The 16,745-nt window shown below is 40.6% G+C and overlaps 1 protein-coding gene across 13 annotated transcripts in view; it reads left to right on the forward strand.

Annotated features, from left to right (window-relative positions):
* The window catches only part of SPAG9 (sperm associated antigen 9), a 61,562-nt gene that overhangs the window by 16,871 nt on the left and 27,946 nt on the right, over positions 1-16,745 (forward strand). For 8 of the 13 annotated variants that reach the window (XM_017812012.1, XM_017812016.1, XM_017812014.1 and 5 more), the window contains exons 3-5: positions 164-234; positions 8,926-9,020; positions 13,683-13,836. In XM_017812012.1, coding sequence (XP_017667501.1) covers positions 164-234; positions 8,926-9,020; positions 13,683-13,836 — 320 coding nt within the window. Of the gene's footprint in view, positions 1-163; positions 235-8,925; positions 9,021-9,404; positions 9,857-13,682; positions 13,837-16,745 lie in introns of those variants that run through there. The other 5 variants (XM_017812022.1, XM_017812023.1, XM_017812021.1 and 2 more) reach the window with 4 other exon arrangements.

Consider the following 16,745-nt stretch of genomic DNA (forward strand, 5'->3'; position numbering starts at 1 on the left):
GTGATGAGAGCTTGAAGCCACGGGCACCGACATACTTTTTATCCTGCCCTTTGCTATTCACCACTAAGAATACTCTGGTCTGGTTGCCTGGTCCCGGGCAAGTCAGTCTCATTTACTGCAACTCTGAATTTAATTTTAATTCTCGTGATTTCTCTTCTTCCAGTTAGCAGACTTGAGGAGCGGGAGGCAGAGCTCAAGAAGGAGTACAATGCACTGCATTCAAGGCATACAGAGGTAGGTCGTTACACCGACATCATTTTGGAGTATCTGTGAAAATATGGATCTGTGGAAGACTTTGTTTTGTGAGAAGCTGGGAGAACTATTGGATGTTTTGGTTTGTACAGTGATATTTGGATGTTGGTATAGATGTTCTTTGTAATCAGGCTTCATTTGACAAAGCAGTTTTTCTCATTCATGTGTCTGTTCTTCCATGTTGGTTTGATTATACACTTCTCAGTTTTATGCTTTGTCAGATACTAAGTTTTAAAAATCAGGAATGTGCTTCTTCTTGTTTCAAAGGCAGTACTTCAAACACTAATAAACTTCAAAGAAATAGAAATGAAATTGCATTCTGACACTCTTTCCAGCAATTTTCTGTGTTGGTTTTATTTGTATCATCGAAGGAACAAATACCTCCAAAACCTGGCCTACTGAGATTAGTGATTAAAAGAATTCCCTGCCATACTTTATTGATAGCTATTGAAAACAGGATTTGTTGATGAAGAGAGAACGAGTTTGAATTTGGTAATTTAAATAAATAAGAGCCACACTGTTAAAGTTGATTCCAAAGCATAAAACAGGGACTTGCAGTGCTTCAATTTGCAGTAGCAGGTTGTCTTGCAGCCCAACTTATATACATATTTTAGTGGAGAAGTCACTGGGTCCTCTGAATTATTCTGGTTAATCTGGAGTCCCAAAACTGAGCACAGTTCTTGTCCTTGCTCTGATTGCTTTGCCTTTGAAAGGGCAGCTAGCTGTTTTTAGATCACTGCCAAAGAGGGGAATGCCAGACTGACTGTTCCCAGCTCAAAAGACCCGTGTGAGGAAAGGGGAAGCAGATACAGATGTCAGATTTGGTTACCTTGAATACTTCCTGAGCAATCCTAAATTGAGTGTGTTGTACTGGCAGCAGCTGGAAGTGGCCTGGAACCACAGCCAGCATGTAGTGCTCAAGTATTATGTGACAAGACTTCTGCAGCTCTTAAATAAAAATATTTGTGTATTTACTGAAATCCTGATGTATTTAAGATAACATTTGTTACTGAATGGTTGATTTAGAATGATGCATCTGTTGAAAACTGGAAATTTAAGTTAAATGAGAAGTAACAAATCATAGTGTTGCCCACTTAAGTTTTACATTCTTTTGAACTGGAAGTACTTCAGAGTACTGAGTGCTTGCAGACTTTTGGTTATTGTAGTTAGGACCTATGGGTATTGTCACAATAGAAGTGGCACAGGTTTTTATTCAATCCTGTCTGAATAAAATCCTATTTGAATACAGAGTTCAAGATAACTAAATGTGTTGGGCACCATTAATTCAACAAAATGCTAATGACGTGTTCTGAATATCTTTTTACATAGGTTTTGCTCCAAAATGGACAACAGCCTCTGCTGGTTTGATTCAAATTTATTAAATGCTTTCACATCTTAAATTCACTCTCTTTGGTGTAGGGAGGGGTGTTTCCTTGGGCTTTATTATTACTGAGGTGACTGTATCCTTTCTTCATAAAGAAATAAGTTGTAATGCAGCTTGGTATATCCATACCTCTGTGCTTCTAAAATCAGGTCTCATGTTTTCTGTGCTCCTCCCTTTTAATATGTTTGCTTCCTTCTTTCTTTGTTTGCTCAGTCTCAGAATTTTTATTTCTTTCAGTTTTAATGTTTCACCTCTTTCCTTTTGTTTAGTCAATTCTGACAACTGAAAATACTTAAGGAAATCAGGATGATGAAGGAAAATTCATATTACATTGTTTTTAGAAGCTCACACCTTTAAATTAGGTTATTTTTGCCTTTTTTTTTTGTATCCATGGACTTTGATGTCTGTATTTGGGTGAACAGTGTGCATACACACTACTAGAGGTACACAAAATTCTCAGGCCACCAGCTGGCAGCTGCTGCAAGAGGGTTGTATATTAAAGACAGGACATGGAGAGGTGATGGGTAATGGGTTGGTGGGCTGTGGAAGCTGAAGTCTGCACTGGGAACTCAGGGCAAAGAATAGCTACCAGCAGTGTGGTTGTTTAGGAAGGACTGGGAGCCTTTTTAACAACTGTGTGACCAACCCCAGGAAGTAACTGGATGCTCCTTACCTTCACTTGCAAAGAGCTTTTTGAGAACAATTAGAGAGACCATTGTGAATCTTGCAACATATAGCTTTCCTTAGGGACCTTCTACAAAGATAGACCATCTCAGCATTTTAATGCTATATCAGGTGTGTGTTTAAGATTCAGGGACTAAAATCCCTGGGGACTGGAAAGGACTGGCTGCTAATAGTGCCCATCTCCCCATTCCCTTAGTGATTTCCTGCTTCCCTTTCTCTCAGCAAACTGTAGTGGTTTAGGTCTATGTGGTAACTTTTTTCTTTTAATGCAAGATATTTTGGCAAATATCCAGCCACTTTAAGCATTTAGTTATCAGGTTTATTGGCTCAAGTATTTCTATCACAATACTTGTTTCTGAAACCTTTCTTTCTTCCACGTTTTTCTGGGAAGGGATACGTCTTCTGAATCTGCTTCACTGTTGTCTTTGCAAGTGATCCATCTTTGGTACTTGCTGAAATGGCAATTGTTTTTCTTTCAATGGACCAAATAACGAACAGAGCATTAGAAAGATATTTTTTTTATTTAGCTCTAAGATGTTGGCAGTGCTTACTTTGACAGATGTCATGTTAAAGATGCGACTTGACTGCATTTTGTGCAGTCTTAATTTCTAGCAATTTTCCTCCGTTCTGCCTTTAGTGTTTGTTTCCCTCCGCCCCCCTTTATTCCTTATTTCACAGCTGAGTATTTTGGACTTGGATGTCTTTCTCTTCCAACTCTTGACTTCACTGAGGCTCTAACCATATCCTTTCAGCCCTAATCCTTCCTCGCCTGTGTGGGCCTTTGCTGGAGTTCACTGCCCAACACACGTGCTGGCTCAGCAGCTCAGGGGGATGTTGCCCAAACAGTTTCAGTTGCAATGGACCGAGACCCACTGGAACTGAATCTCCACGGGAAATTATACCTGTGATGTGAACCAGAGAGCTGAATCAATCCCTCTCCTGCAGTGTGTGTGTTGTGCTGAGAGCTGGGAGCTCTCCTTGGAGCTCAGCCTGCCAGAGCCAGGGCTCTGCATTGCAGCTCCAGCCCCAGCCTGCCCTAGCAACAACAAGGTGTCTGCAGCTGCAGAGACAGCAGGGCTGCCCTGGCTGGGCAGAGCTCTGGGGAGAGCTCTGGGGAGAGGCTTTAGCCTTCCTCACCCTTCTGTTCAATTAGCCTCTTGCTGCTCTCTGTGGAGTGGGAGGTGAGCTGACTGGTGTGAGTGGAGTATATGCCCTTAAGCTTCCTTCCCCACTAAATCTGTACTTGGACTAACTGGCTTGATTTTAAATGGATTAGGGTATGAGAACCTGAGCAGTTGAGCTGGCAGATTGGAAGGTGGAGTGTAGCTGGGCATTTGTAGCAGGTGATGAAGAGTCAACTGTTCAGTCAGAACAGAATGGATGGATGCTGCCTAAACATGTTCTTACATCCATGCTCCAGTTCCTTGTCTTTCCTATGCTTGCAGTGTTTTGATCTTGTGCTGATCATCCTCTGTTCTAGTCACAGACCAGATGAGCAATAGAACAGTGTGCTGGAGTTCCTGAGTTGGAACTTCTGGAATCTGACTGTGCAAAGTCTTGTTTCCATCATTCTCTGACTGTAAAGGACCAGATGCAGGAAGTAATCAGACAGCCAAGGGCAGTGTGCTGGAGAGCAGAATGGATTGGTCTAATACAAAAATCTTCAGACCTTTGCTCCATAGACTTAAAAGCTGCAACTGAGTGTCAAAATTCCTTTCTATCTCAAATATAGAAATCTGAGTGGCTATACTGCCTGTATAAAAGCAGACCTGTCTGCTCTATGTACCTGTGGAGGCTTTTTTGCCTTTGCTGCTGAGATGATGCACTGCTGCTGGTGCCTCTTTCAAACCTGAGGCACCAGGTTTGAAAGCAAACCTGAGTAGGAGGTAAAGGGTCTTACTGTCTTTCTGCATAGTTAAAGGGCTTCATAACTATGATCTGGCTTTTTAAAGGCTTTGGCTAAGCCTGTTTTATGTTTATTACTCAGTTGGGAAACTGAGGCAAAGCATTATGTCAGCATCTGCTGGAGAGTTGTCTAAAACCTGTGGCCCTTCTCTGCAAACATTTCCAAAATAAACTTTTTTTTTTTTTTCCAGTTTAAGGAAGTTATTCTTTTTATCCTTTGGAAACTCCAGACTGTGATAGTTCGATATCTCTTTCCCTGACACACAGAACATGGGCTTAGTTTAATGAAGCATAATTGGGCCATGGAAGTTTCTCAGTGTTCTGCACTGATACAATGTGACAGAACAGTGAGCCTGTCTCTGGCATGGGGAATGGACTTTGTCAGGTTCATTTGGATAAACATATCTCCAGCAAGTCCCTGTGTAGGGAGACAGGAAGAGGAGGCTGGTGGAGCTGTCTAGTTACAATTATAGCCAAACTTGGGTACCACTCACAGAGTCTGTGAGACTAGACTTTAGATATCTGTTCAAGCAAATAGCTTTTCTGAAGCCTTATGCTGAAGCATTAACAGCTTGATCCGTAAAACCTGGATTTAACTTCTTTACATATTACTGTGTCTTCCAGCAACATCATCTTCTGTGTGGATAAAGATTCATCAAGCTCTCCAGCGGGAATGATGCTTTTAGTTAAGTGGCAAGTTCACCAGAAATCCTCAAAGGAAAAAGGGAGTTACATGGAATTATATTTAGGACTTTGGTTCTGAATCAAGGCGATTCTAGAAATATCTGTTACCTTAATAAATCTAGATTATGTGGGACACAGAAAGATCTATATATACACAGTTGGTCGAACATTCCCAAAGGGAGGAGCTGCTGGTGCCAAGCCTGATTGGATCCACGGGATGAACAGCCAGGGCTGTAGCTCTGAGCCTGGTCTGACAGAGAGAGTTACTAAAACCTGGCCGGGGGGAGCCAAAGCAGTGACACAAAAAGGAAGGAGGAGCGAAAGAGCAAGGAAGGTATAAAGGAGATGATCTCAACCTGGTTAAGGCAAAGGTGCAGGTAACAATATCCCCAACATGGCATATCCACGTTTGTTTGTGACAAAGGAAGTGTCAGACTCGTGTACATTGGGAGTGGTTGTATTTGTAAGGGTAGGAACAGAAATGAGTGACAGGATGTTAAAATTGTCTTGGACTGAATGCTGAGGTTTAAGATGTAGAAAAACCTGTAACACTTCTGCAGTTGTAGAGTTTGTCACGTGCCATATGAGGAAACCAATCTGAGTATTTTCTTGAGGTGGAAAGACTTTGCTTTTGAAGGGAATGGATTTCATGTTCCAGCTGTAATGTGTTCCAAAGGTTGTTGTAGTCTGTACATGTGCCCTAAAATGACTAACCCCTGAACTGTGAAATGCTGTTAACTAACTAGGGTAATTCTTCTAATTCTTCCAAGTTCTGAGTTTATCTTTAATCCCCTCAGCTGATGGTAATTGAGCAATGTGTTTAATTACAATGCTGAAGTGTTCAGTGTTGGTGGTGTCTTCCTTGGAACAATTGGCTGTATTCACGATACTTGTGGACTTCATGGGCAGCAGGATGAGCTGTCAGTAGTACAAGGTTATGGATGATTAAATATTGACTGTAGCTTTTACTGAAGAGTAGGGGGGATGGACATGGTCATTTATTTATCATCTGTCCTTCAGCTCAACTTCAGTAAGGATTGTGCTGAGTGGAAAGCAATTAAATCCATTTAAGTCTATTTTTAAGTTGTCGGTATTATTAAAACTTTTCTTTGGATAGCTGAGTAATCTCAAAACAGCAAAACTTCTGTTTAGGTTTTGAGCACTGAGAATTCTAGTGCCTTAATTCACTGCATGGCTTTTTGGATATGGCACTTCAAGGATATGCTGAGACTCGAGGGCCATTTGGGTTGAAAAGACCTTTGGCTCTAGTCTAGTTCAAACCCCAGGGGTTTTGGAGTGAGTCTTCAAAGTTTTATTGTAGATGAACAGCTACGGTGAACTTACTTCCCAAGAAGCTGCAATATTTAATTTATTATTTCAGCCCTCAAACTAAATTGTTTCTGGAAGTTGAGGATCCACACACTGTCTCTTGACTCCACAGCACCAGCTGTGCAGCCCCCCATCCCATGGGCAGGGAGGGAGGGTGAGGAGCTCTTCTCCTTGTGGGCACTATTTCAGTGTTGTCAACCTTTATCCTTGGGATCCTGGGTGGAGGCAGAGAGTGGACATGACATGGGGGTCCCACTGTTGTCCTGATTTTTTTTTTTTTTTTTTTTTTTGGACAGCACAGGCACATCTAGCCTGGATCTGTGGAGAAACTGCCATGCAGCCCTGCACCTGCACATACATTTGGGTTTTCATTTTGTTTTTGTGTTCCTATAGCTTATGTGCTTTGTGCTGAAGTATGTGACCTGCAGATTGGCTTATTTTACCATCAGCATCATTTTCAGCTGCAGGACAATGCTAAACTGCACAATCCTTTAAATTGACCTGCCCTCCAGCCTCTGTCTGTGGGTACTAAATGTGATGAGACGTTTCAGTAAACAAAAGAACAGACTGAGAGGAGGGGAAAAACTAGGTTAAACCACGTACTTTGCAAAACATGAAAGTTTTGTGTGTTTTACTGACCCTACTCTTTTTTCCCCATATGATAGTACTTCCTTGGAGAGGTACTAGTTACTCATCTCCCCTTCACTGGCTAAAAAGCACAACAGTTGTTCTGTTTAAAATTTTATTTCAAGAAACCTATTGGTGTGCTGCAAATGGAAGTGTTTGCAGGGAGGTCAGCTTCTGCTCAGCATTATCTCCCTCCCATGATGAGGGAAGGCAGGAACAGGATACAGAATGCATCCAGTGTGCATTTTGAAGTTATGCACTGTTGGGATTTTTTTCCCCACTGGAATTTCTAAATTAATTTGCATTATAATAAACTTATGCAAAACTATGCAAAGGAACAATTGGAACACCTAGTTCTGGCTGCCTGATGGAAATGGAAAAAACAATAAATGTGGGTAGTCGAAGGTGGAGCTTTCAGTCCTTTTGTTTGCCTCTCTGTGTGTGAGCAAGCATTAAAAATCAGAAAACAAATGCCATGGCCTAGTGAAACTGCTGCGTTTTGTTGGAGGATAAATGTTGTAAGCCAGTTCAAGTATATTATATAATGTTTCTCTAAAAATAGCGAGATTGGGATTTTTTCTTGTCTGAATTATATTTATTAGTTCAGGTGAATGCTGGGAGAGCCAGCATCTGTACGTAACCACCACTTAACCTAAATTACTGATTTATAGAATATCCATCAGTCAGGATATCTTAAGCCAGTTCACTTGATCAGAAAAATATGAGACTAAGGAATATATATTCACATGTAGCTAGTGCTGGCAAGCACTGTTTGAGGAGAAGGTGGTACTGAGTTTGGTGGCATCTGAAGGTCAAACTTGAGCACATCAACCCTCACTTGAAAGTCACATGTGGATTTAGGTTTCCAGGTCCTGCTGAGTTCAGTCCTAGTGTGTGCAGCTGCCCCCAAAATAAAAGGTTATGTAACACTGGTTGTACAAATGCCTGTGGATATCACTATTCTGAAGTGTGTGTACACCCTTGGTAGAATAGCAGAAGAAATGACAGTTTTGAAGAATAGGTATTTTTTTTCTAGAGGAAGCCTTTAAAATGTGACCTGAATATGTCTCAGGAATAAAGTACATTGAATTCCTCTGCAGTACACCTGTGACTTCTTTCTTTCTTTATTGTTCCTAGTGCCCTATTCAGTTGTGAATGTGAGTGCAGAAGTGCTAAAAATACCAAATACCGTGTAGGCTTCTCAGGCTTTCCCTGTTTTAATTTGAGAGATGTGTGTCCAGATGAACCTCTTGGAGTGATGCAGTGATATCTGTTACTTCTCCCTGTGCATGTCCTGGATCAGTTACGTGCTGAGAACAGCATCCTTTGGCTGATGGGAGTCAGGGTTCATTAAATAAGTCATGACTGCAGCACTCAGCATGTTGGCCTGTGGCTGTCTCCTGTGAGAAAGAGAGCAAGCAGAGCTCTTCTTGAGTGCTAAAATCTACAGCCACTCAGTCCTTTTTATGAGATGTCAGCCTAGATAATATAAACCCAAACTTCACTTCTAGAAAATACAGAAAGTTTAAATTTCTTTGAATTTTAGAAGGAAAAAGGAGAAGAGACGATGACTTCGTATTTCTGCTTACAGAAATAATCTGATTATTAGGTCATGGATTCAGTCTATTTAATATCTGAGGTGCATATTGTCTGACCTTCACAGTACTTTGCAATTAGGCCATAGTGCCTATTATGTGTCACATAATAAATGTTAATATCTGCTGACCATAAAGGTCCTAGACTCCAAAATGGATTTGAACATGTACTTCTGTTCAAAACTCGGGTCTGAAATATCACATGCACTTTGTGTACCCTTAGGATGTTTCCTGTGCATGAATGCACAAGGAAGTTCTCCAATTTTTTTAGTTTATTATGGACTTCTCTTCTGGTTTGTGGTTTTACACACTGTATAATTTTGCTTCTGTCTTTATTTCTTTAATGTTTCTAGATACTTTTACTATTTAACATTACAGGGGGAGAATATATTGTATTGGTCAAGAATCGTGCAGTTGTAGTAAATGTTATTAAATATTTCTTGCTGTTTCTGTCCTTTTGAACAGATGATTCACAATTATATGGAGCACTTGGAAAGAACCAAACTTCATCAGCTAACAGGGAGTGATCAGCTAGAATCCACAACACACAGTAGAATTAGGTAAGCTATTTATTACGCTCTCACCCTGAAAGGAAAGAAAAAAAAAAATCCTTTCATTTGTGTTTGCAAGACTTTGTTCTTTAATCCTACAACAACGGTTCGGCTGAATCGGAAAGATTTGTTGTATGATTGGAATGCGGTAAGAGAACAGCGTAGAAATCAGTGGAAAGGCTTTCGCTGTTGTGCTGCTAAACGTGGAGATACACTTTGTACATTAATTAGCCTAAAACAATTTCAGCTCTTTTTTTTTTTTGAGTGTTTGCATTCGGGCAGGCAGGGAAAAATGTCAGCGGCTGTGCCGGCCCAGCCGGAATCCTGCCGTGGCTTTTGTGCGCGGGGTGATGGAGGTGCGTGCGTGGTACCCGCTCGTCCTGAGGGCTCGATGTGAATATATTATGCAGATTTGGGAGCTTTGTAGCCTATGAACTCTGCGTGGAAGGAGGGAGAGTCACTCCAGGGCTGGCTGTGGCTCTGCGTTGCTGCATAGATGCTCCGGCGAGGGGGAGGAGAGCGGTGATGTCATTGCTCCGGAGCTGCTGCAGAGAGTGGAGCGCCGCGGCTGATGGCATTGTTTTTGTGGCAGCGGCTGAATGACAGACTTTGCCGACAAAGATACACCCTCGGCCCCTCCGTAGCCTTCCCGGTCGCGGCGTTCCACCATGCCAGGGCAGCGCCATGAATCCTGGATGCATGCTGCTGTTTGTGTTTGGCTTCGTTGGCGGGGCGGTGGTCATTAATTCCGCGATCCTGGTGTCGCTCTCGGTTCTGCTGCTCGTGCACTTTTCTATTTCTACTGGTGTGCCAGCTCTGACGCAGAACCTACCAAGGATACTCAGGTACTCTGACCTACTGAACCCTGGCTTCGTGTTCTTCCTCTTCCCCTTCTTTCTGTTTTCCTTCCAAACAGAAAGAGCGAGGATGAATTAGGGATGTAAATTATCTATAAGTATCAGTTTTTGCCGTAAACGTGTTTATGGACAATATATTTCTTATACACTCAAAATTCATTGCCTTTAAACGAGTACAAGGTCAGTTCATGTATCTCTTTCTTTCCTGTAGAAAGCTCTTATGGTGGTTTGTTGTAACCTGCAAAAAAGCTGCAGTGTTCATGTCAGGGATAAAGCTCACGTTCAGTGTATTGTCAGGCACTTGGCTGATCCTGTGTAGCATAAATGTATGCAGGCTGAGGCTTTGCCCTGTTAAATTGCACTTTTTGAAATCAAAAATAATTACGTAAGATCAGTTAATTGATGCTAAAACCACAGTAATTAGCTGATCACATTATTTAAAAAAGACCTGATTATTGGTTGGTGGGGAAAAAAAAAATCTTTCATTATTTGAGCATTAGAGCTCCTAAAGCCTATTCACTATTGTTCAGCCAAATGTTATCCTCTCCTCTGTTTCTGTACTTGTATGGCAAGTTGCCAGCTGTCTGTCCCCCCCTCAAGTTATGTTCTGTTTGTCCTACTTGCCTGGAGCAGTAGCAGACAGAGATGCTTTAGAATATTGTGACCAAAAGTAATCCCAACGTGTTTTAGTACTGTAATTCCGAATGGAAAACAGCTGGAAAAGTTTTGAAATGCAGCTTTCTGACCTGAAAACTTGACATACTTTGACTGTGGTTGTAAATTTAATAGTAAACTTAATTCAAACAGGAAAAAATGCTGGAAAATAGTGTTCTCTGGAGCAACTGTCTGACTTTTCCTCCCTAATACACACACTGCACGTAGACTTTGTATGGTAGTATGCTTTTGACTTGGGTCTGTGAGCACAGAAGGGTTGTTCCAAAGGTTTAAAGCCAGTCAATAGATAAAAGAAATACCAATTTACGCCAATAGCTGATAATGAACTTGTATGAATACCTAAATACAAAGAAGTAAAATAAATTTAAAATGTAACTCTTTTTAGACTGATATTATTAGTAAGGCTATGCTTGTTTTAAAAGGGGGAGGAAACCCAAACCTAGAACAAATAACCCCCACTCTAAGCAAACAAACAAAAAAACCCAAACAAACCAAAAACCACAAAGCAGAATATTGAACTTCAATATTCTGTGTTCAATAACTTATATGAAATTTTTTTAGATTTGAGCAGTCAGATGGTTTAAGAAACAGATTTTTTTTTTTTTGTGCTTTTACTCATTTTGCATGGACAGTGTTTAATGATTTTGAGGGGCTTGGGGAAATGCTTTTTCCTGCCTCTAGTAATTTGGTTCAGGAATTACAGGAATTAGAATTCAGTTCCTTAGTCTTTATTAATTAAAAAAAAATTAAATATGGGCTGAAGGAATCTAATTGTAGAAGAATTGTTTCTATTTTTTAACACTAGTCGGATTTTAGAACTGAGCATCTGGTTGCTTATCCTAAAGGTTCCTGTGAATGCTTCAGTACCTCACTTCAGAATATTAGTTTAAGCTTTTAAAATACTTGTTTCCGTTCTGCTCACTGTGATATTTTTGGATATTTCTTGGGCACTGGGGGAGCAGAGGAGGTCCTTTGCTTTGTGGTCAACAATCAGTGCAATAAAGTGAAATTGCTTTGGTCTAATCAGGTAATTTCTTTTAATGCAGACACTCACCTTCATTTCCAAAATCAGCCTCTTTTGCAAACTCCATTTACTGTGTAGCCTTGCAATGCACCTGAACTGTGGTTTAGCACATAAAAATACGTTTATTATAAGATTTATTTAAAACTAATCTGTAAAAAAAAAAAAAAAGAAATGCCAGGTGTGAACATTTTTGGTACCCATTTAATATTCTCCGTTTTGAAGATTGGAAGGAAGGTGAAATCTGTGGCATGTCCTGCAAGGAAGGAAACGTGCTGGAGCCACAGCCCGGGAGGGGATGCCCAAGGCCAGCCCCTCACAGTACCAGCTTTATCTGCCCACTGAAGGGCAGCTTTTCTTCCTCCTTTTTGTTCCTGCACTTCTTATCCAATGAAACGGTCCCAGCCCGTCTTTTGACACAATCTCAGCCTCTGTGGTGTGTCTTTTGTTCCCCGCACGCATTGGAGCTGTGGGAAATCTAAAGAAAAGCAGAACCTGCTACAATAGCGGCAATGTTGGAATCCAGCTCCGTTCAGCCCTGGGGGGTTTCTCAGGAGGACTTTTCGGCACAGTCAAGTTGGCAGATGCTGGAACATTATCTGATGGTTTTAATTTTGTAACCGTGACTGAATTTGCTTTACTCACTTGGCTGCCTGCTTTGCTCTGCTCAACTCCTTCCCAATTAACGACCTGACTCGGAATAATATTTATAAAAGGCCAAGACAGCTGCAATTTGAGAATTAGTTGCAAAGACTTTTGTGACAAGGAGCATCTTTTGTGCACCTGTACCAGAAAGGTTCATGCCAGTTAAAATTGTTGGCTGTTTGAACGTTGTGTTTTTGGCAATGAAAAATTTACCAAGAGGAGTTTACTGATTAATTGTTAAATAAAATCCCTTCTTGACTAATTTTTCTTCAAAATAAACAAACAAACCCAAAATATGCTTAGTGTTTGCTTTTCAGCACTCATTGTCATATTTTTGCATAGAATTTATATGCAGATACTAATTGTGCACAGAATTCTGCCTGGGTTTTGTTTAATTTGTGAAAAGCCTTGCAACAGCAAGTGCATGTGTTTGTGATTTGACCTTTCATAATGCCAAATTGCAAGAACTTTGCCATCTCTTGTGGGCACTTTTATCTTCTGCCTCTAGTATACTTAAAGCTGTGCTAGTTGATTACAGTTCTTTTTTTCTGCATTACATTGTTCTGCCTGAACAAACATTTTGCTTTATCTCAGTTCAAGGCCTGGCTGATATTTTTCCTTTTCAGGGCTGTCTGTAGCATCCTATGAATGGCACTGCACACAATGGTTTTGTCTCTTGCTGGCAGGAAGAATGAATCCTTTTGTTCACTGATCACACTACTGACCTGGGGACTTTTTTTTTGAGGGTCAACATACAAACCTTTGGAATTTCCAAATGTTGTTTGCCATAGGGAAGTGAAAAGAGTGAAGAGCTGGGATGAAGTGACTTGACTTGCTGGAACAAGCTTTTGTGCAGCTTTAGGGTGAAAGAGTGTTGAACTGATCTTGGGTAAAACTACACAGCTTTTGGCTGGGCTGGTTTTAACATCAGTAATTCCTTGACCCAGTTCTTTTCACTTAAACAAATCCATGTGATTTCTGTGATCTGCAGAGATAAAATACCCTGTGTTTTGAGAAGAGTTGGAGTTGAAGCTGATTATTTACAACTTTGACAAATGCTTCAGTTGATGATTTAGCTGTTTGCTATTGTAGAAGTTACATGGTACTGTAATTTGGGGAAAAACATGCAGAATTGGGTTTTTAAGAGTGGCTGCTGAAAACTAATTTAATCTGAAATAAGGAGAATTTTTGTCTTGGACTCTAGCTTGTATTCAATCTCTATAAAACTTTTGTTTGCTATTGATAAGCCACAGTGTAAATCAATAACTGCTATTTAAAGCCATGAAATTGACTGTTTGCAATCATGTGAAATGAGAAATTGTTAGATACTGTGCGTGCTCCACTGTTTATTTATTCAAACAGTGTATGAATGTTCGAACCTATAATTTCACCGCTTCCTTGCTGATTTTTCGGAGGAAGATGAATCGTGTGACATCTGAAATGGCTGATGAGACCTGTCTCCTTTTCAAACAGGAAGGAGCGTCCAATATCACTGGGCATCTTCCCATTACCTCCAGGAGATGCCCTTCTCACGCCTGAGGCTCAGAGAGAAGCAGCAGAAACCCCTGCATCGGAGCACTGGAAATTCCACGAGCTGAGCCAGCCACGGTCCCACACCAGCCTGAAGGTGAGCACAGCTTGGCTGCCTTCTTGTCTCCCACAACAGATCCTTGGCAGGATGAAGGAAAACCAGACTGAAAGGGAGGAGGGAACCCTTAAATCATATTTGTACAAGCCAACCATGTCGCTTACTTGAATGAGCTTTGAGGGAGCTTTCTTACTGGAATAAACAGAATTTGGGTTGCATTTTCTGAATGAGTGGTTAGTTAAGATCTTACTCTCAGCAGTGGGTCTTTTCTTTCTGACTGAGGACCCTTTGCAAAGGTTCCAACTTGTTTTTATGCACTAGGTACGTAACTAGGTAGTGTAAACAGGATTAATAGTGCTTTAGAAGGAAAGCTTTGGTTACTACATGGGCTCTGCTCTGCCTACTGCCAGGTGTATGGTGTAGGTAGGCCACAGAGTTGAGAATGACCTAATTTTCCTAGATTAGCCTGTTATCATGAATTCCCTTACATGTAGCCTGAGTAGAATTCCTGCAATTGTTCTGTGTTCCAACAGTGAGAGGGTGGCACAGAACGAGCTGCAGGAATGGAGAAATGGGGGAGTGGTGCTGGAGTGTGATGAGTCTGGCAGTCAGGACTCGGCTGCACTCACAGCACAGCAGGAGGAGGATCTGCAGGGTGAAGAACTCCAGAATGTGTAAATCCTCCCTATGTGTTTCTTGATGAGTTTTTTTGGAATACTATGGGAGTACTGTTATTTCTGGAAAGGCATACAGCTGGGGGGAATTTCCTCCTAAGTGAACTTAATGACTACCTAACAAGGGAATATTTAACTGATAAGAACTAAAAAAGCTATTCAGAAATAATAGGAACCCATTTTTTTTTCCCCCTAGAGGTCATGTGGACATAATGGGAAGTGTAAATAATGGTTAATTATAAACATATCGAAGTAACAACATGAGTTTGATTCTAAAAATTTGACACTTAACGATGGTCCTGGCCATGAGTTTGGGTCTTGACTTTGTCCTATTCCCTTCATGCATGAACATTTCATTAATGGTCAGTGTTTCCTGTATAAGTATCACAAAGAATGGGTGGCAGGGAGAAACCCAGGAGAAAAAAACTGAGCATTCTGTAGCTTGTACAGTAGTGACATTGCTGGGTATCATTGTAAGATGACACACAATTATGTGCCAGTCGTTTTCTTCTGCTCATTTCTGCACAGCATTGCAGGCAAGTTACTCCTTCAGATTTAATTATTGAGTTTTTAAGCTATTTCTTTTCCTTTTTTTTTTTTTTTTAAGGAAAAGTCTTTTAGAAACATGACCAAAAAAGGTCACATTTACTAAGTCAACACAGCACTGACTTTCAAATGTTTAGGCTTTGAGATAGTTTGATTAATTCAGTGCCACTTAATGGAATTGCTTTTCGTTTTCTTTAGTTCTAGATTAAACATTCATGATAGTTTAATCCGTGTAGTTTCCAAGAGTAATCTGAAAAAATACCATAGATAAATAAAGTCAGAAATATAAAATAGATGATTTGAAATGCCCTTAAGGAAAGGACCCTTCCATGCATTGTTTTTATTCGCTGTTTTTTCTTGTGCTATCAAGCTGTTTTTCTTGAGCTGTGTGTGTGAATGTCAGTGATCAGTCTGTGCTGCATCAGTCGGTGGATGCTTTTGGAATACAAAGATGTAGAAATGTTTGAACAGAGCCAACAGCTCTGTTGAGGTTTTATTCCTCGTTCGTGTGAACTGTGGATCCCCTTGGTAAGGGGCACCACTTCCTCCCTTCTGTATCTGCTCACTGAACTATGAATCATTACCCAGTGGCTGAACTTCACCAATTCAAAAGGCAATTGGGTAACTTGTGTAGCTTTTTTCCCCTTTTCTTTTATTTCTTTAGAGGCATCTGTTAGTTGACTGTATTTCTGAATACTTTTGTCAGAATTATCAAATATTAATAGTTGGTTATCCTGCAGTTTACTAACAAAGGATGAGAACTGTCAGTAATTGATAGGCAGGTCTTGAAAGTGCTGAATTGTGTTTCTAGGGCTGGTAAATTCCATGTGGGAGTGTAGCTATAGGATACAAGCTTTACATATACATAAATGTGTGTTTTCCTCCCTACCCTCCCAAATTAAAATCTTATCTTTTGAGGAAGTTCCAAAAGTAAACATTTAGAAGTTACAATTCTTAGTAATCTTATGCTAAGTGCAAATGAGGGAATGTGTGTCTATATATAGATCTCTTTTGTGTTGTTTTTTTTTTAAATAACCTTAAAATTTAGTTTCACTTCCTTCTCAAAAAGGGATCCTAGCAGTATGTGAATTTGTGCTTTACAAAATCTGAAGTTGCTTCATTCTTGACAAGTTTGGGTATCCTGTGATAACACTTTCTCTTTAAATGTCACAGACTTCCGGGACTTTGCTTTCACCTCCGATTCCCCTTATTTTGGAAAACACTAAAATAACTTCTTATCAAAACTTACCATCCTGCCTTCATTTTGCACACACCAGCCTCAGGTTTCATCTTTATTTTCCCCAGCAAGACTCCTCTAACACTGTGTCCTAGAAAATATTGACCTAAACAGACCAATTTGTTTTCCTGTCTGCAGTGAGCTGTTGTTCACTGTCATGTGCTGTTTAGGTCATCCTTAAGACATCTGGGTGCTGGTGTGGGTCTAGCCATGAATGAGGGGTAAAATGTGAATGAAGGAGATAAGAGAAGGTCCAGAAAAGGTCTGTTGGTATATTCAGGTAGTGGCCTCTAATTGTGTCAAACAGGGTCTAGCTTGTCCTCCCACCCAGTGCCCGTTGTAGCTCTGAGTAATGGTCATAATCTGGAGTCCAGCAGATGGATTAATTCCTTAATTAATGCCACACTTGGGGCCTTGACACAGTCACTGTAAAGTAAATTGTTGCCAGGAATCAGCTTCTAAGAAGGAGCTATTTACTGGTGTTCCATAGT

The sequence above is a fragment of the Lepidothrix coronata genome, unplaced genomic scaffold (assembly GCF_001604755.1).
Source record: "Lepidothrix coronata isolate B3197 unplaced genomic scaffold, Lepidothrix_coronata-1.0 Scaffold34, whole genome shotgun sequence".
Taxonomy (NCBI): Eukaryota; Metazoa; Chordata; class Aves; order Passeriformes; family Pipridae; genus Lepidothrix; species Lepidothrix coronata.